This window comes from Trichogramma pretiosum, unplaced genomic scaffold (assembly GCF_000599845.2).
Source record: "Trichogramma pretiosum strain Unisexual culture from Peru unplaced genomic scaffold, Tpre_2.0 scaffold2, whole genome shotgun sequence".
In the NCBI taxonomy this organism is placed as follows: Eukaryota; Metazoa; Arthropoda; class Insecta; order Hymenoptera; family Trichogrammatidae; genus Trichogramma; species Trichogramma pretiosum.
Window position 1 is genome coordinate 3,226,573 of NW_019641687.1, and position 27,938 is coordinate 3,254,510.

General features: G+C 39.2%; 3 protein-coding genes across 5 annotated transcripts in view; 1 reads left to right on the forward strand and 2 right to left on the reverse strand.

The window, feature by feature from the left end:
- Nucleotides 1-2,097: 2,097 nt before the first annotated feature.
- LOC106659116 (alkaline phosphatase, tissue-nonspecific isozyme) lies at nt 2,098-5,144 on the forward strand. Its single transcript, XM_014381462.2, has 7 exons — nt 2,098-2,530; nt 2,616-2,818; nt 2,916-3,108; nt 3,197-3,363; nt 3,438-3,984; nt 4,095-4,325; nt 4,803-5,144. Exons 1-7 carry the CDS (start codon nt 2,461-2,463, stop codon nt 4,988-4,990), a joined length of 1,599 nt encoding a protein of 532 aa, XP_014236948.1. The 5' UTR covers nt 2,098-2,460; the 3' UTR covers nt 4,991-5,144.
- Nucleotides 5,145-5,579: 435 nt separating this feature from the next.
- On the reverse strand, nt 5,580-9,099 carry LOC106659117. Of its 2 annotated transcripts, none has more exons than XM_014381464.2 (3): nt 8,750-9,099; nt 7,076-7,239; nt 5,580-6,938 (listed from the first exon to the last, which is right to left on the reverse strand). In XM_014381464.2, exons 2-3 carry the CDS (start codon nt 7,161-7,163, stop codon nt 6,361-6,363), a joined length of 666 nt encoding a protein of 221 aa, XP_014236950.1. In that variant the 5' UTR covers nt 7,164-7,239; nt 8,750-9,099; the 3' UTR covers nt 5,580-6,360. The 2 variants fall into 2 exon arrangements, with proteins under 2 accessions (XP_014236950.1, XP_014236949.1); XM_014381463.2 differs by lacking the exon at nt 8,750-9,099 and adding an exon at nt 7,795-8,355.
- Nucleotides 9,100-20,677: 11,578 nt separating this feature from the next.
- LOC106658569 (zinc finger protein castor homolog 1-like) overlaps nt 20,678-27,938 on the reverse strand; it is a 29,089-nt gene continuing 21,828 nt past the window's right edge. The window contains exons 3-7 of one of the 2 annotated variants that reach the window (XM_023461391.1): nt 27,031-27,624; nt 26,434-26,934; nt 25,270-26,358; nt 24,674-24,772; nt 20,678-24,170 (exon numbers count right to left, since the gene is read on the reverse strand). In XM_023461391.1, the coding sequence (XP_023317159.1) occupies nt 22,729-24,170; nt 24,674-24,772; nt 25,270-26,358; nt 26,434-26,934; nt 27,031-27,624 (3,725 nt within the window). In that variant the 3' untranslated portion in view covers nt 20,678-22,728. The remainder of the gene's footprint in view (nt 24,171-24,673; nt 24,773-25,269; nt 26,359-26,433; nt 26,935-27,030; nt 27,625-27,938) is intronic. The other variant, XM_023461392.1, reaches the window with a different exon arrangement.

Here is a 27,938-nt window from a genome sequence, read left to right on the forward strand (position 1 = left end):
TGAATTAAAATTTGAGCTTCTTACATCTACAACAATATTGTTTCTATCGTATAACGTTTTAGTTCAAATTTGTTATTTCAAGGCAAATATCGTTTTCTCCATTTACGACAAGAAAGTTATTTTCTTTGAGGTAGCTTCTAATTTTTTGTAGTTGAACGTAAATTCGGTGTTTTTTCAATTCGTGTGACGATGGACGATAGATAGTAACCTTAAGCTTTTCAAGGCAGATAAGGATGTAATGCACATTCAGTGATAAGCGAAAGCTTAGAGTTCATTACCCGCGGAGGCAACCTAAGAGGGTTAAGGACTACTACCACGACATAGTTGAAGTTTAGTCAGCCTAATGAACAATCCAGACTGTAAATCAATAGGCTGTAATAAAATATTTTGGTGTAAAATAACGCATCAACGGGTTCGACGTGAATATAACTTTGAAAACTTGCGCGATTTCCAGAATGAAAAAGTTAGCTTTTGAGCGTTTGCTTTTCAGTCGTTCGCGAAAACAAAGACTCGTGCCCTCTTGAATTTACGGCACAATTAAAAAGTCTTCTTTATTATTTGCCCCGCGCCTTACAGTGAGAGATCTCTCCTCATCTCTTTCTCTCTCTAAGCCCTTCGCTCGAGCTTCTTTTGTTACTTTTACAAAGTTACGGCGTGGCGCGTTCAAAAACTCGGATGGCGATTTATCAACTCATTTATGGTCATTATAAAACCCACTTTTAAACTTTCTTTCGTCGTAAAACATTCCTCTCGTTGGCCGAACTATTTTTAATGTGTTTTTGCGTGCGCCGAGGTTTAAATTTCTGCTCAAACAAGCCATTAATTCCCGCTGCTTGCTCGCTCGTGGAGGAGGGTCGTGCAACGAAGGGAAAAAAATACGACACACGTAGTGGCCGCGTTGTTGCCCTCGCATTTTGGCACGCAATCGAAAAATCACAACAGCTGTTGGGCTATGTTACGTACGCGTGTACTCTGCAGCTACGTCGTGTCTGGCCGCACGCTCGAGCGTTTAATTTGCATACTGGTTCACATGCTTCTCATCCCTCTTCTAGAGGTGTGTGCAAGTGTGTGTCCGTGTGTGTACACATAGCCGCTAGAAGCAGTGTGCAACCATGTCCATTCGCAAGGTATAGCACTGCACACACACTGGCCTGTTCCAGAAATGTTCTCACTTAACATTTAGCTTTCAGTACCATTGGCTTATACGCCTGTATATATGTATCTGTACGTTTCTACATGTATATACACAGTGTTATATATAGGTATGGGTGGTGTACTTCTGGATATAGGTCAGTGTCGCCGACATAGGTCGTCGACGTCGTTGTTGCGGGGTCAGCGTCCAGAAGTTAGATTTCGTCTATGCATTCCCCGATTGATTGTGTATACATAAACTGAAACTCGACCAAGATTCGATCTCACTAATCTTCGACGTTCAATTTTTTACTACCCTTGCTACGGAACTATATCATAGCAAGTTTTTGTTAATAAATCAATATCTTGAAATGTATTTCCACGTTATTTGTGGTTTTACAGTTATCAACCCTCGTAATGAATCATTCTCTTACCCCTTCCTATCGAAGGAGTGCCACAAATTCACTTGACCAAATACCTTTAAAGGCCATACAGAAAATAAGAGACAAACGCGGTAAAAACTTAATAGTCGCCCGCTAATGCTTTACTGCATTTCGCGTGAATTCTCGAGGAAAATATTTTTATAAACTTTAACTCACGTTTTTTTATTAGTAAAAATCAAAGTTCAAATCTTTTTTATTAGTAAATTCGGTTCTTTATAGTATCTACAATTGAACCTTTATAGAGAATTGATTGAAAATAAAAAATAGTTGTTATTTTTAATTAAATAAATTTCTATATGTTCAGTAAATAAATCGAATTAATTAAAAAACGATGATTTAAAAGTGCATTTGACCATCGTATAAAAGGTGTAAATTAAATTTGACAATTGAGTATAGTTTTTACATAGGTACGAGTAGTACCTTCCTTATCGACCTGAAAATATACAATGTTTATTAGTTTCATTTGGTAAATTTTCAATTGATCAAAGATAATCTGACAAAATTAGATACTTTGTCGTAAAAGGCAACAATTTGTCAATCGTAATTGACGTCCTTCGTTTGCTATTGCCCAACATCGCGTGCTCTCAGATGGCGGCACTCATCGGAGCACACGGCGCGTGCACAGTAGAGCACATTGTACACAGCAGTAGAATATCTATATTGTGCGTGTAGAAGTGCGATAATCACAACAAATGAGGTAGTGCTGAACATCGCCGAATGACATTACAGAAAAAACGAAGAGAAAAAATTGTAGCCTCATCGTTAATGACACGAGATAAGCTACTGCGCGTTTGAAAAAAAAACTAACGCACCGCTGGCATTTATCGCAGTGCCTCGGCAATATCGAAACTTTGTAGCTCGTCTCGCTCGCGATCTAGACGATATTATGGCAACTTTGAAGTTGTTGCTGCTGCTCTGTTTTATCGTCGCGTACATTCGCGGCGATACCAACGAAGGTAAGTGCTATTTAATATGCATATATTCAAATCGACAACAAAAAATTACGTAAGTGACGAAATATTGCATAATGGTCAAAATCAGACAAGAAGTATTGGCGCGAGGTGGGAGATCGTGAGCTCAAAGATGCTCTCAAATACACGTGGAATACAAACACGGCGAAAAACGTCATCGTCTTCGTTGGCGATGGAATGAGCCCGGACACGATCACAGCCAGCAGAATCTATCGAGCCGGCGAGAACAGTTACCTGTCCTGGGAACGCTTTCCACACATCGGTTTGCTCAAGGTACTTACAAAATAATTCCACCCAAACCCGTGTGCTCATGACATTTTCATCGAAGCGATGTAATCAAGCAGAAACCGCGAAACTTTGCTTTCCTCAGACTTACAACAACGACAAGCAAGCACCGGACTCTGCATCGACGGCCACCGCACTGTTTGGCGGCGTGAAAACCAATTACAACCTCATCGGTGTCGATGGAAACGTCAAGCTCGACGACTGCAACGCGAGCTTGGTTGCCGACAATCGGGTCGATTCGATCATCAGCTGGGCGCAAGCCGCCGGCAAAAGTACCGGTATGTTGGTAAACAACGGCTTCACTCGGTCGATAAGTTTTTACCCTAATTTTCGCTCGCTCTTTTATGTATTCATATCGCGCGTCAGGTTTCGTAACGACCACGAGGGTGACTCATGCGACCCCGGGCCCTTTGTACGCTTCCAGTGCCAATAGAAAATGGGAGTGTGAGGCCTGTGGAAAAATGCCTAAAAATTCCAAGTGCAAAGACATAGGCAGACAACTGGTTGAGAACGAGCCTGGCAAGAATATCAAGGTACTTTTGCATCGGGATGATTTTCTTGGTAAAGACAAGGGCATGACGAAGTACATGAGATTCTTTTCAAACAGGTAATAATGGGTGGAGGAAGGCAGATGCTGAGAACCGATGTATCTTCTACGGAAAACGATCCTCTCGACATGTGGGCTGGCAGACGAGCCGACGGACGAGACTTAATTAGCGCCTGGGAAGAGGACAAAAAAGCGAAACAAGCCGCGTACAAAGTTGTGGAAAACAACCATCAACTGTCTCAAGTCGATTTCGACAAAGTTGATTATTTGTTGGGCATATTTGCCAACGGGCACGTATCGATGGACTACAAGAGGGATAAAGGTCCGAAGGGGATGCCCAGCTTGGCGGACATGACCGTGGCCGCTCTAAAAGTTTTGAAAAAAAATGAGCGTGGATTTTTACTGGTAGTAGAAGGTGGTTTGATCGATTTCGCTCACCATCGGGGCCATGCGGCTCAAGCTCTCCTCGAGACGGTTCGACTGTCCGAGGCAATAAACGCGACCCTCGATATGGTAGACACCGAAGATACTCTGGTCATCGTCACCAGCGATCATACGCACTCCCTGTCGTTCAATGGCAACAGCGATCGCGGTGCAAATATTCTTGGTAAGCGATACGACACAAGAACTCGTCAAACAGAATTCCACAGAGTCTGGTTTGTCTGGTTTATTTTTTATCAATCCTCCACAATACCACGAATGAATTTTTTCCCCTAGGCATAGCGGATGTTTCCAAGATCGAAGGTATTCCATACACCACCTTGTCCTACGGCACTGGGGGCCCCAACAATCGAGCCTACGAGACGTATCAGGATGGCAAGGAGACGAAGATGCGACGAATCGACCCGACGACCAGCGACACGACGGATTTCGAGTACAGCCAGCAAGCGGCTTTCGTGACGGATGAGGCGCACCACGGTGGCGGTGACGTTGCCGTTTATGCAATCGGTCAGTATACTTTATACTTTATGATTTCTTTTATCTTGAATCACTTTTATTGGGAGTGTATCAGTTCCATTTGCTATACGAAATTTGCTCAATGTCCGTAGCTCTGTACACAATGACAAGGAAAATCAATGAGATAAATGTGTCGAGGGTGCTTGTATGAATGAAAAAACAACGCCAGCGTGTATTTTTGCGAAGAATAATCTTTCGGTTCGATATATATTTTTTGATCTGTTTTTTCTTTTATACAATTCATTGCAATATATCACAAAAAGAATTTATTACAGTAAATATCGGCGTTCTTACGATTAATGACTTATTTAATATTTTAAATCAACAACTAAACTATCCTAAAGTATTTTCGCGAGTATGCTAAATGAAGTAACCGACACTATGTGCCAGGCTATCGTTTTTGTTCATTATGTTTTTTTTTTGCCTTTTTTTTTTAATTAATTTTATTTTTTATCTCTTTTCCTCTAGGGCCGTACGCGCATCTATTTCACACGACGCACGAGCAGAATTTCGTGGCCTACGTCGTTGCCTATGCAGCCAAAATTGGCCCTTATAATCATTCTTCGAGCATTTACAGCAGCAACCAGTGGGGTTTGGTGCTGATTGGCAATTTGTTGGCTTTGTTGTTAACATCTTATAGTTATTATCATTTGTGACGACGAAGAAGATACTTCAGATCGAAGTCCGTAGTGAATATTTTCTACTCTAATCGGTGAAAATACCCCAATGCATATTTTAAACATTACATTGCCTTTTTAACGTAATACATGCTACAGATTCGATTAGAAAATCGTAGTGAAAATTGCCCGACAAAAAATGTAATATGAGTTACAATGTTTGATTTCCATAGAAAATTCTGTGGATTATAACGATTATTCATAGTCAATATTTCGATCGGCAATTTTCTTTACGATTTAACAGTTAATGATATCGATTATAGTATTACGATTTAATACTTGTATAAATTTTTAGTGTCGCATGTGTATTTTATACAATTTATGTGATTTAATATTGTCTTTTTCAGAGTCAAAATTTGATTGCTATCATAAAACATGTGATATTGTATAAAAAAAAGACATTTTCCACCGGAGTATCGTGTAAATATATATCAATAGATTTAATATTGCTAGTATTAAACCTATATCAGCGCACAACATGTGAAAAGAGCTATTATTTTTTAATAAATATATAAATTCTTGTATTTCTGTAATGAACAATAATAAACGAATAAACATTCTGCGTAAATAATGTTCAATACCCCTAACGAAATTTATTTGATAATATGCAGCTAATTAAACGAAACTAGTGACTTAAATTTACCCTATTAAACTGACAAACATAACATTTGTTTTCATTCGCCTCTCATTTTATATACAAGACAAGTATTTTAAAATAATCATTAATTTTCAGTCTTATGTACTGTAGAAAATAAACGTGTATCTTAAAGCTAATCGTTGCTTTTTATCCTATCAGTCGATACTGAAATACATGCAATTTAAACATCCGAGAGATTACTTATAAGACATTGCTATACCGCTTATTATAAGTTAGATGAATTTTTCTTATCTGTTGCAATATAACCTTTGAACTTTGGCTTATTTTTATTCTCAATATTGCTAAGCACGAAGTAAATGAAAAAATATTGTAAAAAGCTGTATTAATCTGTTGCATGAGTCTTTAACACCGCGCGAGATTTTCAAAATTTTGATCGATTCGATACTAACGATGCAAAGCTTAAATCCGATTAAATGAATAATCTCAAGCTTATTTTTTTATGTTTGCATTTCTCTATGAAATCATTCGTATAAACAGTTATCTCTCATCAGAAAATTAGAATGATTCAGAACAATCTTGCAATTTACAAAGCCTTTTTTATCTACGTTTGTTTTTTAATTTCATGAAAGTAGTCACGTTTAACATCTAAATCAATCACGAAGGCGCACAAACGTAGACTGCAAAAAAATGTACATTATATCCGAGATCAATGCAGTTTCGAATTAAAATATGAAAAAAGCAAACTATCTCACTAATTCGATTTTACTTTTTGCCTCATCACTGACTTGGTCCTGTGGATGGTTTTTCGGTTTTTGCAGGGCAACATAACTCTTGCTGATATAGCTCCCAAAAGTGCCAATGCTAATACAAGGAACAAGTATCCAGGTGTGTATGTGCCATTTAAACTCATTTGAGCAAAAACACCAATCACTTGGAGAGCCAATATCAGAGGAGCCAGGTAAACAGCAAAAATAAGTGCAAGAGGACATGCTTTTGCTTTTGGCTTATCATTCATGTAAAATTTGGCTTTGTTGCTTTGTAGTACAGAAATATTTTTTTTCTGTTCTTCAATTATTTGTGCATCAGGTGTCAACTTTAAATTTCTTTTTGATTCACTGGCAGTTGTCTTCATCAGATTTGAACATACAAACAGGAAATGTTCAAACACTCTTGATTTCATGAGATATATACTTGAATTAACTTTCTTGGCCATTGGATGAGACTTGGAATTTTCAAATGAATAGAGCAGATATGGGAACAAATTTAAATTCTGATAGCAGTGGCGAATTTTTTGTGAGAAAAGAGTTGGTGGTCCACTGTATGCTCCATCTGTAAAAATAGACATTCTTGTGTGAGTCAATAAGTCCTTTTACTACTGGATTCATATATTTATGAAGATCATTTCATTTCATATTTATGAAAAAATGACTTGTAATATTTATTAGATTTTTAAATAAAATAAATACCTTTAAACATATCTGAAAAACGCCTGACCAGAGTTGGTGGTTTTTTCATAATCTCTTCCTCCTGTATAAAACTTGATGAAGTCATCATGAATGCAGTTTTCAAAATCACAGGGTTCTGAATGATGCTGAAGTGTGCAACTGAAGATTGAACTCAACAGTTAAATCTGAAAATAGAGAAGTAAAAATAAGTTAAATAATTGTTTTTACTTGAAAGAATATAATTAAGTAATATATGGTGTAAAATTTGTCAAACAAATAAATAAAGTTAATGGATGAGCTTATAAAAAGAGGAAATACTCTTTCAATTGCAATAAAGAATTTTAATGTAAAATACAAGATAACCCATTGCTTAAAGATAACTTTATTTAAGTGATTGGTAGTTCTACCAATGCTGCAGATTAATTATTAATAACAAATAGAAAAATGTTAAAAAATTCCATTAAATCATGTGAAGCAATAAATTTATAAATTTTTTAAATTATAATTTTAACATTCTCAGCTATAGTTTAAGTTTGAATTGCAAGTTAAAGTTTTTACAACAGTCTATGAAATATACTAATAAACGGATAAGAAAACTCAATAAAAATTTTTATTGTAAAACGGAAATTTCCTAAAAACTTCACGCTCGCAAAATCGTTTGAACATTTACAAAACTACTTCAGCAATGCACACACTAAATTTCATCATTTTCACATAAATTAAAATCACTTTGACTTTACCTAACTTCGCAAGCACCAAGGATATGATTTTCAAACAAAAATAGAGTCTCTCAACGCTAGGCAAAAGTGGAAATTCCGTCAGTTTAAAATGAAGAATCGAACTTTTGAGCGACACAGTTTCGAGAAAATTACGTAGCGCACAAATTTTTAAGCTCTTTATGATACGCCCTGCACGTCGTTCGCAGAACAAATACGGCGATGCCCGTTTAGTCCCCCGATTTTAACCGGCTTGAGGCTTGACCGTTTCTTCTCCTACTACCTCTTCAATTTATCTCCACCTCCCTCGTCGCCGCATCGGAGGACTACACTGCACGTCTGCAAACGTTTGTGCGGCTGTTATATCAATTCTTTGCACTCGCGGCTCTAACTGTCGAGTGGCAGATGACCGAGTAATTTTTTTTTTCGCTGCTCCGCGCTCGAAGCCTCCAGGCCCTTGGACTGACTCGCGCTGCACTGACAACTGCACTGCAATGCTGCGCGGGTATGATGCTTATTATGGCTGGGGTGGAAGGTTCTCGGCGCGTACCAACGTACCGTGCTATATCTATATACGCCTCGCTGATACGACCTGGCCTATTATATACACAGGTATACACGAGAGAGGTATAAGTAAGCCCCGAGACGTAGACACGATCGATGTTATTGTTTTTACATACCGTAAGAAGGCCACGACAGTCGACAAGTGCAGCCTGTATGATGTTATTTAATATCGCGTTTCCTCAACCGCATCAAAATCGCCTCGACGCGTTATGATTCACACCAGTTCAATTGTATTTATCATTTAATCGCGCCTCGAACGAACAATTTGAGATGCGAAATATTGTGTTTTCGTTGCAATAAACATCGCTTTGAGCAGGCGACAGCGCAACCGAATAAACAAAAACAAACAGCCCTTTGACCTACATTTAAGGTTATGTTGTGACACAAGACAAGTCAAAACAAATGATCTGCTCACCTAATTTTTAGTGCTCGTGTAACTGCACGCAGTTGATGTCAACGATTTGGCAGTGCAATGAACGAGAATCACAGTGTTCAGTCGATGATCTAATCGTCGCAGTGACTAGACAATTATAATTTGCACAATAAACCGGGGAAAAGTCTGTCAAAGTCTCGGTCTAATTATTGTTCTTCCTTTTGACGCTGCGAAATCGAGAAAAACCACAGTTCTCACCGGCGAGGCATATACACACAAACCATTCACTGTGCACGTGCTCAACGACGCGTCACTAGAGCGAGAAAACAGTGGGTTTTTTAATTGAACAGCGATGATGCTCACCTGAGAACAGTCAAAATCATACTAAAGTCTAAAAGTGACGACGGTGAGAGGTAGTACTAGCGGGGCTCCGTTTTTTTTGGGCCACGCTAATGTGTGTTGGTGTGACCGACGCACACCGCGAAATATAGGAAGAAGTGAGACGAAGGTGGGGGTACACGTGCGCGCACATGAAAATACTAATCGGATTTCGATATAACTAGTGCCAATATTATACACGCGTTGACTCAAATTTCAAGGGCTTCAGCGGCGAGCTAGAGTGACTTATGATATTTTTGTTCGTAATACTCGCTAGTTACAGGTGTACTTTGGAGTCATTGGTCTAGAGCTCGAAAGGGTCGTTGCACCCCCGCAAGAGGCTATATATGCATTTCCGATCGACTGAAGCATTTCGAGTCTTTCTTTTATTACACCTCGCGGAAATTATGCCATCGCTCGGCTGCAGCGATGGTTATAACATTCGTTCGACTTGCTATTTTCTTTCGTTAGAGTGTGCATGAAAATTGAGCGCTTTTAGCGGTCAGCTAATTTTTTTCAAAAGTTTCAAATTGCTTCGAACGAAAAAAAAAAAAAATTGAATCGAAAAAGAAAAGTAGCGGCAATGTGGATGCTTGATGCAACGCGGCGAACGTGTGAAATTTTTACCGAGTAATGCAAACGTGAGCGATAATGCGAGTGTATATTTACATGTCGCGTTGGGAAAAGTGATAACGATAAAACGACTAAAAATCTACATCTGGTTGTTGGAAAATTCATGTCAAAACATTCGTTGAACTTTTACTCGGCGTACAAACTAGATATAGACTGCAACGTGATATAAAGAGAGGAAAAAATTACCTCCACGTTTTGTATGTATGCTGTTCTTCGAAATTGTCGGAGTAACTTTCCTCTGGTATATATATAATAAGCGAGCACACACTATACACTTGACTTTGTATTCACGTGCATTTGAAAAGGGCCTCGGCAAAGAAAGAAACCGAAAGAGCTCGAAGCTCGATGTGTCATTAGTTTCAAACGACCGAGCGTATATATATGTGCCAGCACGGATGCAAGCGCGAAATAAATGGGGCAAAGCGTCCGCGCGCACGCGGCCAATTCTGAGTTATATCGGACGCAGGACGAGCGCCGCCGCATCGGTCACGTAGGCGAGCCCCGCTCATGCTCGGCGGTATTTTTTCGCGCGCGTGCACGGCGGCGTTTCTGTTATCTCGCGGCAGAACTTGTAACGCACATACGGTCATTGAGACACGTCTTCCTGGAGAATTATGCAATTTTAAGCAAGACGATCGAACGAACGCGGTTACACAAATCATTTCTATTTAAGCGATTGTTTTTCTTTCCGCAAAGCACCGTCGATAAAAATAGATAATATTTGTTCGATCTATGTTTTTGGCGCGACTTTACAGCACAAATAGACCGATTAGAAAAAATGTAGCGTGTTCCGCGCTTTAAATTTCAACTTTGTCAATATTATGATCATAAGATTGGTGCACACGACCTCGCTGGAACGAATTTTTGAACGTGCAGCAATAATATGATTCAAGGATCCAAGTGTTTTGGCACGATTATCGCGAGCGTTTGCTGTTGTACAACGGACACAGTCCTGAAATCGGCACGCGCGTGGGATGCACATCAACATTTTGCATACGTGACCGAGCACACGTGATAGCTAAATAATTACAGTCCCGAGTATATCCGTTTTTATTTTCTGGGGAAAAACACTCGAGACTCAATGAGCCCATCGTCGATCGCGAATCTAGTTCATGTTCATTTTTTTTGCAGACTTTTGGATCGGCCTTTCCGATTATAGCTCGACGCATTATTGCGATATAAAAAAAAAGACCATTGAGGAAAGCAGACGCGACTCGAGCTCTATTGCAGGCAGCTATGTATAACGGCGCATTGGTCGAGGGTAACATAATTATTCTGGCTTTCCTTATCGTCTGGACTGCAGTTGTGACACACAGACGAAGCTGATTCAATTCTAATACTCATGCTCCGCAAGCGTGATATGATTGGCACACGCCTGTGCCAGACGGACAATGAGTGTGCAAATTTTAATAGTTTACTTGGAAGAGCAGTCGAAATGTCGAGCTGGGAGTAATAGCACAGATTCGAGCTTTATATATCAGAGTCATGCAGTATCGTTGAATCGTTATGTACTCATTTGCCCGTTCGACAAATGTTTCCACGCATGGAACATTATATACCAATTGTCATTTCTGCTGCTTCTCTTGATGCATACATTTGTTGATCACGTCTGGAGAACATGTAAACTTTTGCAATTGCGCAACGGATTCTCACGAGACGGCTGTGTTTGGAAGAAAAATTTCTCGGCGCCTCGAAAGGTTGTGTTGTGACATGTGTGTGTGGACTCGATTTCGCTGACAAAGTGCATATCGCGCGCAAAATTTCCCCGTCGCGCGCCGAGAGCATCCGAGCAGCCGAGCCTTCGCTTCATCGCACGTGATTCGCGAGTGCCGCCGTCGATCCGAGCTCGCCGCCTCCGTCCGACTGGAAAATACCCCGAAGCGACGGCTCGCGCGGTGCACATTTATCAGAAAGCAGACGATGGAAACGACGCCACATGTGCGCGACTTTTTTTCCTTTGTGTTTCCCTAGATATGGGTGCGCGATAAGCCTGGTTATCTGTACTAGTCGACGCGTAATTTTTATCCAACTTTTGCATCTTATCGATTCTGGACTCTGGACTCATTGCAACTGTCAAAGCGTCGATCGATTCATTTCGGACGTTAGACGTAACAACGGTGAAGCAGAAGAGAGGGAGAGAAAGAAAATTGAGCGATCAACGCCGAGCAAGTGTACAATTGAGCTTCTTAAAATTCGATCGATGCGCTCGAGCCTCCGAGGCAGATCTCGATCGTACAAGAGCCGAGCAACTTTAAATATAGCCAGAAAAAATATGCCAGTGCACGTACCCGATGACAGAGTAGGTGTATGTCGATTAAGCAAATTTAGCATACGACGCCGAAAGCGATAGCTTCGATTTCAAGTTTTTTTCGCGCGCGATTGTTGACGATTTTTACGTCTTCGACGTCTTTACTGATTGTACTAACCCAAGATCAGAGACTCGTGACGTTATCGATTTCTCGTGCTTGAAATGGAATTAATGCGTAAAAAGTCTCACTTTTTAAACTTCGATTATCGATAAATTAAAGGCGTCGCATTCCACGTAACTGGCCTTGCGATTTTGGAATAAAATCGTACGCAGCAATGCAATTCCAAGTAAAAGTATTGCTACGATATTATGTTTGACCCTTAAGGAGCAGAGGGCACGACTATCATTTCTGCTCAGGTCTTTCTAAACACAGATTCAAGTGGAAAGATGAAGATAAAGACGCGAGCCCGAGAGCCGAGCGAGATCAGCTCGTCTACACGCGTCCATCACGTGATACAATAAGCGCGCGAATATTACCACGCCGTAAACACGCGCATTGAATGCCAAACCAAAGCCGAGATTTTTCGTCATCTCATTCGTGCGAGCTCGACGGCTGGCGCTTTTGGTAAAAAAAAATAGCAATAACTGCCTAAATGATTATCAGCTGCTGTATATCTGGCTGCAGATAGACCGCGAGTCCAGTCGATAACAATAGGGAAAAATTGAACTCTCGTTACGTGCCTCGATTAATTTTTCCTTGGCGACGGCGCACTCGCACGAGTCGAGGCATGAGACGCAGCGCGCGGCGGTGCAGGCGGCCAAGTCTCGCCGCGCGCGACGTTATCGGTTCAAGAGCAACGAACGCATTATGCGGAAGTAGATCTGTTCTAGTTTTCGATTGTTGTGACTGCTTCGATCGAATATCTATTTAACGCCGTTGAGGCGTGTAAAATCTATTCGCGCTATCGAAATCAATCAGTTTATAGAGAATCGTATGTATAGCATCTCGACGAGAACTGTTAATTCCCTTTTAAGTATAGACGACAATATATTGCTCGTCTCGCTGAATGATTCAACGATTGTGCAACGCGCGCAATGCAACGTGCCTCGCTTTAACATGAATGAACTGTGCAGCAGCAGCTTGTAAGGTCAAATGGAATTACGGGAAAATTGACACGTATGATGCTATTTGCATAATATCTTATTTTTCCTTCGTTGTGATGAGCGAGTCGCTTGGCGCGCGCCATTGCTTATACATGCAGCGCGCGTAAATGGCAAAAGACGACGCTGATCACCATCCTTGAAACACATAAGAGTCGACCAATACACGGACTTACTTTCTCATCAACGACGTATATCATTTTTCGATTTTTTTCTAGGCTCTTCTGTGACTTGTTCTACTAAGATTGAGCCTAAACACCCGTTAAGTGTACAAAGTAATTTGCGGCGAAAGAGTCCTTTTTAAGTCGAACCAAGCAGGGCCTCTATTGTTTTTCATTCTGATAGAGGAACTCGATTACGTTATTTTGTACCTTGATTTCTTAACAATCAAGTCATTTCATTAGATATGTAAGGGTGTACCTCTAGAGGGCGTCAAATAAATCTAATTTCCCAATACGAGTTGACATGCCAACATAATAATTGTAAAAATCTTTTAAACAATTTAAGTATAGCGCAACAAGTTACATCAACTGTAGCAACCTCAAGTAATTTTTCTTTTTCATTTTTTTAATCGTGTAACGATTACTAATAAATCATTAATTTATTACCTTAAGCTATTAGAAAATTGATCTTGAAATTCTTTTCATTATTACGTTGAATAATTGTTGGCTTTAATCGTACATATTCTTATGCACTGGAAATAATCACTTTCTACCACAAAACCCAGACATCAGATTTAAGATATTGAAAGTCTGATTTTGCTAACATGCAAAATTTCCAAGATAAGATGTATCGAGTTAATTTCCTTTTTTATTACAATGCTAATGAATCATCAGTCGCGCATGGGCTTGCGTACACCTTTTTTGCATTCGTATCATGTAACCCAGATGAGAACGACGGAGAATCATGACGAAGCATTTTTTCATAAAATACGCACGTGCTTTTACACGATTTTATGCCAAAATTCTTAATCTGAATGAAATTCGTATATCCAGCGAATGTCTTTCGAGATTATTATATAATTTTAGTTTTTGTTGAAGTTTCGAATCGAGTACAGATGTACCAGCAGATACAGAATCCCATTTACATATTTCGCTGAATATTCTGCTGAATCACAATGATTTTAAAATATCTTTGTGATTCGATAGAGATAACAACTTAAATCTGGAGCAACTTAAAAAGTCAATTGTAAACTTGGCGCCGAACTCCATAAAATCAATGACTTTCATTAAAATTAATTATAATGTATTTAACAAAAAATGATATCGCTGCAATATTGATTACAATGCATTATTGGAGCCATAGTTATTGGAAATTTTCATTACATTATGAAACACAAAAAAAGTATCGAGATTTCCCAAACGAATAAAAAAATCGTTATCTGTAGTTCAAATGTCACTTAAGTCGAGACATTTAATTAATTAGCCTCGTGCAACAATATAGTCGCGTGTGAATGATTCAATACATTAACCAATTTACGTTTGAAAAGAGCTACCTTATCTGCGATCGTCTATTGTGCCTCTGCTCGAGGCTCACGATTGCTCCGTACGCATGAGCGACCGCATGCACGCCCGATTTGCGTATCCAAATACATCTGAGAGATTTGTTGCGCAAAAAAAAACAAAATTCGTCTTTTATTTTAATTATTCGCGCGTGAAATGACTTGCTATCGATGAGTATAGTAGCAACATGTCTTAAGTCACGATCGCCACGAGGTTACTGCAGATATTGGAGATATGTGTTTATATAGCGCGAATTTGTAGTGAGGAATTGTTTTACAGATATAATTACAAGTGCATGATGAATCAATTGATATGTGAGCTATGAATAGTTCAAGCCTATTTATAGGCCATTGTTCTTGGCACTTGTAACTTGTTGCTCATCGCGAAAAGACATGATTTGACATTTTGCTTTGACACTTGTAGACAAATGATGATTTTTCAAAAAAAGACTACTTTCGTTCTCAAGTTGAATACTTTGATAATAGAATCAATGAAATTATTGGAATTTAATCGCGAGTAGACTATTGCTTCGATCTCACATAAGCTTTTGGATTTCAATGCCAAATTTTATCGCTCAAGTCCAGATATACTTTTATAAAATGATCTGCAACAGCAGACGATTGAATAATACTATGATTTATCAGTATTGTGCCGCGCAAAAAGTGAAGCTTCAAATGTATAGAATTGTATGTTATTGCACGAGGATCAGTCAATACAAAAATCATGATTACTCGTAAGAATAGACACGAGTGACATGAAAAGTTACTTCATCGCGCATCTTGTAAACAAATTATTTTTTCAAAGTACTTAAAAGTAGCTGCACATCTTGATGATTTTTGAAAATCGATGAAAGATATCAACTCGAATGCAGATAATAATTAGGAGGATGGACTTTCACACGCAAATCCCACAACATTCGTGACCTATAACACGTAATCTCTGCCAAATTTGCTGTCGCCGAGTCATCTTTATTAACAATCGAAACCTTACGATTTTGACAATTAAACATTGATTGCAATTATCAGCTCTTCAAACACATGCTTTCTCTTGTATCCGGAATGAATGTATTGTCTTACATTTTGAACGACGATACACGGGTAATTTGTATGCATTCTATTTTAAATTTTCTGCCGAATCAGTTCCTCAATTTGTCCAAAAATAATGTCACTACGATGATGTCAGCTAAAAATATTCGCATCTCTCGGCCCATCAACTTACATAAAACCCTCGATTCACGTTTTTCCACGTGAGTACTCCGATGCCATTACTGAGAATGATACACTCGAACAAAAAAATACACGAAATAAAGTCAGGTGGAAAGACTTGTACTGTAAGAGATAATTTCTGTCTCAAAGAACCGGTATGAGCCAGCAGTGCACGTGCACTGCAAGGCGAGACATTTGCATACCTTTGCTCGCACAAGTACGTATTCGCTTGTTTAGATCACTTGTTTAGATGTTCTTTAAAAGCAAAAAGTCAAGTATCGATATGTTTTTTGCAAATTTTGATAATGTTATAATTATAAATGACCTTCATGTAAGATCACGTTCCTAATTTCAATTGTTTTTACTCACATCTCCTAATAAGAACATTTAATTGCGCAGTACGTCTCAAACTGGGGTCAATAATTTCTCATACAAATGTCGATCATGATTTAAATCTAAAACTTGAGTATTTTTTTAACTTGAAATTCTTTAATAATAAATCAAAATGAATAAATCAATATGAATAATAAATAAAAAAAATGAACAATATTTTTGAGTACTCGAATTATATGTCTATCAAAATTGACTGGGAATCGAGGATCTCGAGGATAAAATGTTGAATTCTTGCTTTACATGTAACATAAACAAGGCTTTATTTATATTAAAAGCTACTATAAAAGAAAAGCGTGAAAATAATAAATGCGCAAATTCTATATTTAGTACAATGGTGAGCTCAATATGTACAGGCATAGAAATTTATACTTGAAAAATTCGGCGCAAAATACAGTTTTTGAAAAAAAAACATGTTATATAAATGTATGTAATATGTGATAAGGAAAACATGGGTAAATAATTATAAAGTAGCAATGTGAAATTTTAATCAATATTGTAGATGTGGACATTAAAAACGTATCCTTTATTTCAACGCAAGAAACACTGATCTGAAAGCTCCTATGAACGACATTGATCGTTTGATAATCTGTCAAGTGAAATTTGTTGATTAAAATTTAGCCACGGAATTGGTGATACGACAATATTCAGTTTACCAAACTGCAGGTTTCAATATTCAAAGGGACCAGAGGCCCACACGTTATAACGAAGTCTTTCATTGATCTTGTCATTAATAGTAGTAAGAAGATCCTAGTTTTGGGAGGATAATTGTACCATTTGAGAAAATAACTAAGTCAAATTTTGAGAATTCATGAATGCAACCTTCCATAATTAATTTAATAGTTAAAAATTTAAAAGCTCTTTTACCTTTCAAGAAAAAAATCACTAGTGGAGTTACTTAATAATTGACTTGGAACGCATATGGCAATATTGACGAGCAGACTCGCCATAAATGCCATTAAAACTTTCCCTGCTTCTGTTTTATTTTCATCCCATAACATCGCAAACTAAATTATTTAGAAAATATTTTAACGTCGTTATTTAAATCTTTACAGTTTTAAATAGTGCCACATAAATTAGTTATGAGTGGAATGGATGTTTCGTTAAATGGTTTTTTCTATCATCTTTATCTTATACATAGTAATGTTGCAATATTTACCCAAGTACCAGTTAAAACGATGCTAAAAGAAACGCTGAGCATTACAATAAAAATTAAAGAACTTGACATATAACAAAATTTGTCAAAAAGCCTAGAATATTTTCCGAAAATTGGAAGAGAATAGACATGGAAAAATACTATTTTAAGAAACATTTAAATAAAAAAATAACGAACTTGATACAGTTTTGATGTTGACGAGTTATTTCTCTGAGTTTCCTATAAAAGAAAGTGCTTTTAGTGCAATTAAGAACGAAATTCCGATGCTCGTATTCAAAGTCCATCTTTTTCAAGTAGTATCTAGAGTACACATTGAGATATTTATAAATTTTCAACAAAATTTTCAGATAGTTGTATACTTATATACACTAAGATTTTATACATACGTCAAACATTGAATCTCTCCAATTATGAATCCTACTAGTAACCATTGAAGATAATTGCCAAGTGCATATACTAAGAAACAAATAAATACAATAATAATCTGAAATGCAAAAACATAAAAAAAATATTTATCTTCATCGAAGAAGTATGCAAGTTTTAAGGGCAGAGCATTTGATAATTGTTTATCGTCTGTTGATAGCACAATTTGAATAACTATTGGAGCTATAGACCAATTCGAAAAAAATGGTATACCCATCGCTGAAAAAATATTCAAGTTTGATTCATTTTCATTTTTTTCGGAAAAAATTATTACCCATTTCAAACCAATGTATAGCTACTGCTTTTCTGACTATTTTCATTAATATTTTTTGGCCGACAGTATCATTGCCTTGAAATATTCTTGTTATTATTGATATACACGTAATAATCTAAAAATATGTAGCGTTTCATATTGTAGGTCCAAAATGATATAATTTTGTATAAAATAATTTACTTGGTACTTATACATTTGAAAGTATTTCACTAGTTAAAATTGTTTACCTTATCGTCGTTGAAAATTACAAAAATGTAACAAGCTAAACTTGAAGAGCAAACAATGAATTGAAACATGTTATCAACTACAGCAAAACTAATTAAATCAGTCTCTTTGAGTATCATCCATAATTTAATGCCCTTCAAATAAATTTTTTTTGTTAAAGAATCAAAAGCAATTTGAAGTATTACTTACTGATGAAATACATGAAATCATTAGGCTAATAATAATGAATGATCTTCCAATTAATTTCACGTATGTATTTTGTAAAGGCCATAGAAAGGCGATCTGCATTGTTTTTATAAACATGGAAAATTGAGGCACAGAAGTAATTTTCAAGAATTTCAAGACGTCGTTTTTTTCAATAGTTTCATCGCGATAAATCATGATTTCTAGAAATAAACCAATTTTCGAAACAAATTTACTAGAAAAAATACTCTCACTACAATAAATGCACCATTGAACACTTTCATAGCTTGAACAATATGTAAGTAGTCGTATAATATAGTACCTATCATAACGAAAGAATAAAGCCACCTTTAAAGTTTAATTTGCAAAACAATGCAGAGGTGTATAACTTTTAATAAAATATATGAATGTATTTAAAAATTCCTGATATAGTGAGTATTCTAAGGAATCATATTCTTATATGTTTATAGCTTTTAATATGCCTTACAAATAAATAAAAAAAAAAAAAAACAGGAAAAGACAGACAATTGAGCGTTGCCTGAACGAAAATTATTCATTGCACTTTTCGTCGCATGTTCATCGACCATCTAAAACTTATTTGAAAATTCTCCTAAGATTAGAAATGACAAATAGTTTGTTTTGAAATTATTTTTATTGAAAGTCTTAAAACCGTGTCAGAATCATTTTTGTTTGTAATATGTGCCCAAAAAAGTAAGAAGTGATTTATGTTTATTATCTTTGGGTAATTTGATCCATAGATATAGGAGGATCTGTACAAGAGGCTACGACCTATTGACTCTTAAACTATCATTTACAATCAGGCTTTTTTCAATTAAACGTAATGATGCACGAGCTCACAAAAAGTAGTCATGAAAATTAATTTTTATGAGTGACATACTTGCCGAGGCATCTTGTACAAAACAAGGAAAAGGATTTTGGGTTACAAGTGCACAGAACCTCAATCGAGTCTGATATAGTGGAGCTATTAAACTCAACCTGAGTACAGGAGTCCACAATCTAGTACGCGCATTATAGTATACTATTGCAGGTCGTCAAACGGTAGTTATACATACGCACAATAATCAGAAAATACATTTGTACGTGAGCGTGTCCCTGAAATGTTCCAGACTGTTTTTTGCCTCTTCTACGGCTCATATCCTTTTTTCTCAAGCGCATATTATTCCGTTCTTCGCTCTATCTTGCTCCAAAAGTTTCGTTAGCAATATGGCCACGAGTCAAGTCGATGGCTCACGGAAAAATTTAATTTTTCGGTTGATTTTCCACATTATTTTTCATAATCATGAGTAAGAATTGTAGAAAAAAAATGCGGAAACGAATAACGCAACACGTTTTTATCAAATCCATGCTTTTGTTTTGATACTTCGTTCGCGTCGTCGATTTCTTTTATTTTTCTATTTGCTTCGATTCTTCCGAAAACTTTGTTAAAAAATTATCACTCAAAATAATATGCACAGTGCTCGTGTTTACTTCGTGTTATCGTGACGTATCACTGTTATTAAGATAATTTTTAAATATCTTTTACTTCAGATTTGGCGAAGTTCATATTGCGTAACGAAAGAAAGTATATGAATAAGCAGATTCTCATCGTATAGATAAATACACCTTGTGGTCATTAAAGAAGTTCATGTGGCTATAGGATATGACAATTTTTTACTTTCCGTGGTCTACAAGACGGATCTTCAAAGTAAATATAAAACGTAAGAAGAAATAGGAGCTGCCTAAAGTATTCGACGCCTGCATCGTATTTCTAAAACCACATTATACCTGCAATTTTCATGGAAAAAGTGATTTTTATAAAAAAGTGCAATGAATAACGAAGAAATCAGGTTTGAAATGAGAAAAAAATTATACATCTTTGTGCCAAGTCACGTAAGAATATGTCATCAACATCTTGGTGAGCTTAATTTAAAACAGACAAAAAATCATTGACGATCAATGAAATACTAATACTTATTCAGTGGGCTTAAAAAATATGATACGTGGAAAGTACGTTAATAAAGGTGACGCTTAATACGTGACGTCACTTGTAATTATACATTTGCATTTTTCCAACCTAGCCAAATGACAGTTAAAAAACCATGCAAAGGTCATCATGGAAAAAATAAGAAATCGTAAGAATAGTGGTTTTTATTTTTCAAATATTTTTTATTGATAGTAGTGAAAAGGTCATTCAGGAATACAATATCAGAGTCTCAATATTTACAGTGTTCGTATAAGACGTATACGTTTATGCTAGTGCATTTTTCATACACAAAAATTTTATTTTACCTATTAATTTTGTCAATTAATATTATAAATTGTATCATTCGATGAAGACTTCCAGAACAATACGATAAACCTGTAAATTTTCATCAACACTTTTAAAATAATACATGCAAAAAGGACTGATCATCCGGTAGAATAGCAAATATGAATAAAGTATATCTCTCCGACAAAAGTAAAAGACACTGCCATCTATCCACTACTCGAGTAGTAACTTGCAAATATTTGCGCAGCCTTCTTTAACAGCGTAGGGTATGAACGATCAAGTTACGAGGGAATCTTACTAGTTATATGTGTGTAAAATCCAAAGTTTTGTCTATTGCTCTACTAAGGCACACGATTCTAAGACGAAAATTGATTTTTACTATAGAAAATTTTTTCAAAAAGGCACCCCATCGTTTCGTACTATGTTTTCTATCAGTCGTCTACTCGAAAAGTGTCGGAATACGTTGTTTAGCAATGTTTTCGTACTATTTTTTAAAGATATGAGTAAAAGTATATCGTATACATTCCCACAGCTGTAAGTTCTTAAAATAATTTTTTTTGTATCTAATAGTTAAATATTTGGAACCGTGTGTCGTTGATATATCATTTTTTAATTTTCATTAGGATAATATTTATGCTTTCTAATAATCTACGTAGTCTACGCCATCAGATTATACACATTCATGTACATAAAACATTATATATAAGCGATAAAAAACTTTTTAGAACAACCTCTTTACGTTTTCGCATCACAATACGACGTACTTTAATTTCGTCACATTTCTATGTGTTACATTTACAATGTTCATTTATTTATAGATTTTTATTTTCTTATCCGCCACGCGCTTAAAACTTGCACGAGTTTCTCGCTTCTTTCGACTATCACCGTATATTTATCACGCTTATAAGCATTTATAATTTTTTTCTTTTTTTACTTCACGCAAATACGATTACTTTCTTTCCCCTTTCTATATAATGTATATACATATGCGTTTCGTTTTCGTACGTTTCATTAGCATTATTATCGCCTCTTGCTACGGCAGTCTTTTTATAATTCACCTTTTTTTTTCTCTTTTAAATAAATTTAATTTTCACAATACTGCTTGTAATACATAACTAATCAGACATGCATTTACAATTTGCCCGATCAAGTTTTAACACATTTTTTGTAAGAATTTTTCGTTTCGTTTTCTCGTATCCGTACAATTATACAATAGATGAAAACCCGTATTCTTGTCTAAATTTGCTGCAATGATGATCGCAAATAAATTATGTACAAATAATTACTCGCACAAAATTATTAATATATCCGCACTCGCGTCTATTTATTGTTGTACAATTAATTTTGTTTTTAGAGTTCTTACAGTTAGATATTTATGATAATCAGTCGCCGCGAATAGCTAAAATCATTTTGTTTCATATTACATATTCACCGTCTGAAACACCCACAAAACTGACTCTATTATAATGTAAAGACAAAAACAGATTGCCATAATTACAGTGGCAAATTACACTTACATGCTAACAGCTACGAGTCAAGAAATGAAAAGAATCTTTGAAACACCACATGCGCTTATTTAATAATTTATAAAGACGTTTTACATGCATAATCACTGCTGTGTGTTTTTTTTTGTAAAATATACAGTGAATAACTTAAAATGATACATATATAAATTGAAAATTGTAAATTCCCACTCTAAAAATCTCTCCTAAAAATTAGAACTTAAAAGATAAAAATTTCTGTACAGGTATTATAATTAATATTTGACGATTGAACATCTCTCTCGAGAAACGACTTAGAAGTATATTTATGGATGTATACGTAAATGTATGTAATTAATTTTCGTATGTATAGTAACGCAATAATATATCGATATTTTTTCATTGTCTTAAGAAACTAAGATCGACTGAACGACCCCTTGTGTGTATGTGTGTCTCAGTGCTTGGGTCCGTAGACCGCGTGGTCTAGCTCGTGCTAGGCTGCAGCATCCATGTGGCGGTACTTGTGCGCGGACATCTGCGCCAAGCCCAGCACGGCGTACTGGCACTGTAGGCAGTGATAATGGGTCTGTTTGCCCGAATGCTGGCACTGCAGTGCCCCACACGGCTGACTCGGGGTGAACTTTTGAAAGCCAGCGGCAGCTATGCTGTCGAGCTTGGCGTGCTGACGCCGATGAGCCACCACCTTGTTCGTGTCCGTACAGACGAAATTGCACTTGAGACAGTGGAAGTGCGAGGCTTTATTCTGCATCGAGCCGAGGCTGGACGTGTAGGCACACTGGGGTCGACCGCAGGGCACATTTGCTCGGTACTGCTGGAAGTCGCCGCCCATAAGTGTGTCCAGACGCTCGTGACGCGCCGTGTGTTGAACGAAGCGGGTCTTGTCGCAGAAAGAGTATCCGCAATCCTGGCGCATGCAGTGGAAGTGCGTCTGGTGCTCGCGATAGCCGCAATGAGGGTAGCGGCAGTCCTCGTTGAACCTGAACCTGATGTAGCCCTCGGGTACGGGCTCGTCCTTGAGCATGCGCATCGAGTGATGTAGTCGCTGCTTCTTTGACTCGGCCGAATTTGGATCGGTCGGCGAGAGCGAGCGTTTATTCAGGTTCAAGTTGGCTGCCAGAGAAGCCAGAGGATTCTCGTCTCTACCTGGGGGTTGCAGGAAATTGCCAGGAGGCAGACCTGGTGCGAACATCAGTCCAGGTGCTCCCGCGTACATGCCACCGTGTTGCAGGAAGGGTGGGAGCGCCTGGTTCATCAGAGCAAGCTGCTGGTTCATCGCAGCGAATATTTCTGGATTCGGGAAATGAAAACCATGACTGAGATCGAAGCTCGAGGCTTGCTGCTGTTGTTGCTGCTGCTGAACCACTTGATGCAGTTGCTGCTGTTGCTGTAGCTGCTGTGACTGCGCTTGCTGCGATTGACCATTTTCGTGACTGTTGTTGGTCGTAGCGGCACTGTTCTCTGGATACTCTTTCTTTATTTCTTTCTTGACTTCTTTCTTCACCGAGGCGCTCTGTTGTTGCTGTTGACTAGATCGGTTACCAGATTGCTCGAGTTTTATCTCCTTTGAGGGCAGCTGAAAACGCTGAGCCATAAAGTCGTGTTGCTGCTGCAGAAAATCGTGCTGCTGTTGGCTAATCTGATGATTGGTCGGCGACTGCTGCTCGTGCATCGAGCCGCCGAGCATGAAGGATTGCTGCTGTTGCTGCTGCTGACTGAGAATTGCACCTGTCGAATGTTTGGCCGCGTGCGCGACGAGTCGGTCGAGCTCGGAGAATGCCTGGTTGCAGGCGTTGCAGTGGTAGTGATTTTTGCGCTTTAATTTGCAGAACGGCCGACTGCAACTCTGCTCGGGTCCGTACAGGATGTGTGGCGAGTTCGATTGTGGCATTATCATGCCTGACGACTGATTTGGTTCTGTAATACGAGCAAGATATCGAACGTTAGTATGTCTGCTTGATTTATTGAGAACATTTTTGCATGGAACTGGTAAGAAACTATTATGAATTGAGTGGCAAAAGGGAAAATTGGAAAATTTTATTGTTGATTGTTAATGGAATTTTAAAGCTTTGACTAGTTGCGAGGGTGGTTCTGGTTGTAATGATTATAAATGTTAGAATAAATTAAAATTATTAGGTATTCTCTCGAGTTCAAATAGTTCTGATGAAACATTTATAACACACTTTGAAGATTTATCAAAAACTATTCAAACACGTATCTACTCAATCAATAAAAAATTAAAAAAAAAGCGAATGATTTCTCAAAAGTGTAGAAGGTTGAAGTAAATAAATAGAGTATAGCCACAGTTAGGGGAAAAAGTGAGATCAAAAGAAAAAGTTTGTGAAAAAGAGAGGTATAGAAACAGAAAAAAAGGAATATTGTAGAAAAAGAGAGGCAGAGAAGAGATTTGAGACACGAACCTTGGTGCACGGAAGCTCGCATTGATAGTGTGGCGCCCGGTAGTGCGGGTTCGCTTGGCGGTCCGCTGACCGGATAATAGGTGCCTGCCGCCCTCACCACTAACAACCAAAAACAACCAATACGTTCAACACTCGAAATTTTACCCAAACAAATAACTTTTAAATTGTCACAAGCTCGCAATCGTTCAACTTTCATTCGCATTCGATCCAACTACAAGTGCAAAACTATTTTTACGACGGATCGAACTGATTGACAAAATTCATTGGCAATTAATTCAAAACATCTTTTAAAAATTTTCAAATTGAAATCAGTTTAATAAAATTGTCTTTTTGTACTAAACCAAAAGTCCCTTTCTTAACTTATCCCATACACAAGTGTCAAAGGTGCGTTGAGAAGTGCCTGTATTTATGTTTTAGGGTCCGGTCAAAAAACAATATTCGATTTAAAAATACACCTCCATATTTTGATTCATTTCAATACGTTTATATACACGCAATCAAGAAAAGATCTAAAAATACTACGAAAACACAGCACACCATGCATCAAGCTCGAAAATAAAATCTAAAAAAATGACGAATGTATTTCTGCCGCTCACCTGTAGTCTTATTATTAGAATCGGCTGCGTTCATTTCGACGTCTTTAATTTCGCTCCTCTCCTCCATTCCCTCGAGCAGCTCGGCAGGATTTTTTACTTGTATTCTGGGCTTCTGCTCAGATTGCTGGGATTGTTCCTCGGTGGCGCTGGGTACCATCGCAGACTCGCTCTCGTGCTCCTTTTCGTGTTTCGCTATGCACGAGTAACGGACGAACGAGTAGCCGCAATTCGGCCGGGTGCAATGATAGTGGCGATTGACGCGATTACTCTGGCAGCCCTGGAGACGACAGTCGATCATACGATCAAAAAAGGCGAAACCCGGAGGGATCTCGACGTTGTCGTGAAAGTCCTTGCTGTGCATCAGCAGCTGCTCGGGTCGGTCGGTGCAATAATGACAGCGAGGCTGCGAGCAGTGATGATGCCGCGTGTGCCGAAGACCGCAGGACGCGTGAGGACACGAGTCTTGATTGTAAGTGACAAAGCCAACGTGATCTTCGTTGCTGGGCGAGGCACTACCTTCCCGCTCGTTGTTGGAGACCGTCACAGTTGTCGAGGTGGTCGGTGCGGGTGTGGTCGACGGGGTCGCTTTCGGCAATTTGAAGCTCGTGAATATAGCCTGCGGCGAGTCCTGGGACGACGATTCGCCAGAATTCCAGATCTCGATGACTCGATTCTTCGGTGGTCTGCCGCGTTTCCGCCTGAACATGGCGTCCAGATTCGTTAAATGCGTCAGGGTTAAATCCGTGGATAGCGGGTGCGACAGCGGCAACTTGGCCTGCTGCGTGTACTCGTGAATCTTGTAGTGATCCAATCTGCGGAAGGGATTGTCGGTGGCGAGTATGACCTCGCGACAGTTGTCCCAGTTGCAGTGGTAGTGTTTCTCTTTGTCGGCGTAGGCGCAGGTGGACTCGTCGCAGCCACCTTCCTCGAAGAAGGCGTCGGTCACGCGTTCCTGGGCCTCGTGCTCGCACAGATGTTCGCGCACCTCGCGGGGATCGCGCAACGACGCGTCGCAATTGTCCAAAGCGCAATGGTAGTGATTTCCAACGAGGCCGCAGCTGCAATCTGTCGTGGCCGTCATCAAATAAGCTACAGGACAAAAGTAAGGATTAGATTCTCTCGAACGCGAGTTCACAGCGCAATTTTCGTCGTGCCTACTCTTACCTAGTTCAGTAGGAGTTAATTGCGGACAATCCAAAGCCGGGCTCGTCCTCGAAACGGACACTCCCGAAGCCGTGAGATCCATAGCCAAGTCGGCGCTCTGGAACGAATCGTCCATGGAGAAGTAAGGCGAGCCGACCCTCTCCTCGTTCGAGCTCTCGCCGTTCAAGCTGAGCGAGAGCGCCTGCTGGCCGGCAACCAGGTCGTCCGGCCAGGAGGTCCTCGCCGCTCCGGCGAAAGCTCCCGCACCCGCGGCGCCGAGCTGCTGCTGCTGCTTCTTGCGCTGCATGAGATCAAAGTCGCTGCGCTCGTGTTTGCGCTTGTGCGAGAACAGCTGACCGGAGGAATGCAGCACGTAGGTGCATTGGGGCCTGATGCAGTGGATGTGATTGCAGACGCGCGAGAAGCGGCACTGGTCGAACGGGCAGGCCTCGGTCTTCATGAACTTCTTGAAGCCGTCGCGAGTCAGCTGCTCGTCTTTGATGTGGTAAGATTTGTGTTTATCTGTAAAAAGAAAAGAATGGTTTAGTTTTATCATTGATTAGTGACTTGAGAAATGCGAGGCTTAAAAGTTATAGCAGTAGTAATGACAATACTTACCCATATCGGCTTTGTTTTTGAAAGTGTAGCGGCAGTTGGGCCTGCGGCAGTGGAAATGCGTCGTTCGTTGACCCACGAACGGGCAGTAATCCGTGGCGCAGCTCTCGGTGGCTCTGAATCGCTGGAAGCCCTCCTGGATGATGGCCGAGTCCTTGCGATGGTAATTGGCGTGCATCTGCACGTCGGACGTCGATATGTAGACCTTGTCGCAGTTCTCGTGGATGCAGTGGTAGTGGGTCTGCTTGCGATTGTGGGGGCACTGGCGGGTCGGGTGTCGCTCGGCGCAGTCGTCCGTCGGCGAGTAGCGCATGAAGCCGTGCTGGAGGGACTCGTCGCGCTTCTTGTGCCACTTGAAGTGCCGGATCATCTCTTCCTTCTTGATGAAGACGCGGCCGGCGCAGTCGAGGCAGTGGAAGTGCTCGCGACAGGCCAGCTCCTTGCAGTAGGCGCTGCCGCACTCCTGGCCGCTGGTGTAGCGCCGCACGTAGCGCGAGTAGTCGATCATCGGCGAGTTGGCTCCGCTCTTGGCGCCGGGCGGTGGGTTCGTCAGGAGGGTGTCGCCCGCCACCGGTGACATACTTTGACGCAGCAGAGCTGAAACAGTCGACAGAAACGACGGGACGATGAAAACACGAGTTTTGGACTGCAAGTACGATAGCTTATGATACTAGTGGTGCGTTGACCTCGCGGCTCGAGCTTGGTCAATTTGGACATTTTTTTCCTCTTTCGCTCGTGTATTAACGATGCGCTTGGGGGCCCGATGTGCGCGTCTTGCATAAGTTGCAGCCAGCGGAAACGAAGAATTCCTCGTGTATCGGTGCTGTGCGCGCGGCGACGAATTTCATTTTCGACGAATGCGCGCAAGCCTTGCAAGAATATTGGATTGTCATCGTAATTTTGCATACGCG

Bases quoted from the DNA above. Each gene is read 5' to 3' on its own strand.
- LOC106659116 (XM_014381462.2), top strand. From the start codon at position 2,461: ATGGCAACTTTGAAGTTGTTGCTGCTGCTCTGTTTTATCGTCGCGTAC. The intron at 3,364-3,437 runs GTACTTTTGCAT...CTTTTCAAACAG, and splicing joins AGCCTGGCAAGAATATCAAG to GTAATAATGGGTGGAGGAAG. The intron at 3,985-4,094 runs GTAAGCGATACG...TTTTTCCCCTAG, and splicing joins TCGCGGTGCAAATATTCTTG to GCATAGCGGATGTTTCCAAG.
- LOC106659117 (XM_014381464.2), bottom strand. From the start codon at position 7,163: ATGATGACTTCATCAAGTTTTATACAGGAGGAAGAGATTATGAAAAAA. The intron at 6,939-7,075 runs GTATTTATTTTA...CTATTTTTACAG, and splicing joins TTTTTCAGATATGTTTAAAG to ATGGAGCATACAGTGGACCA.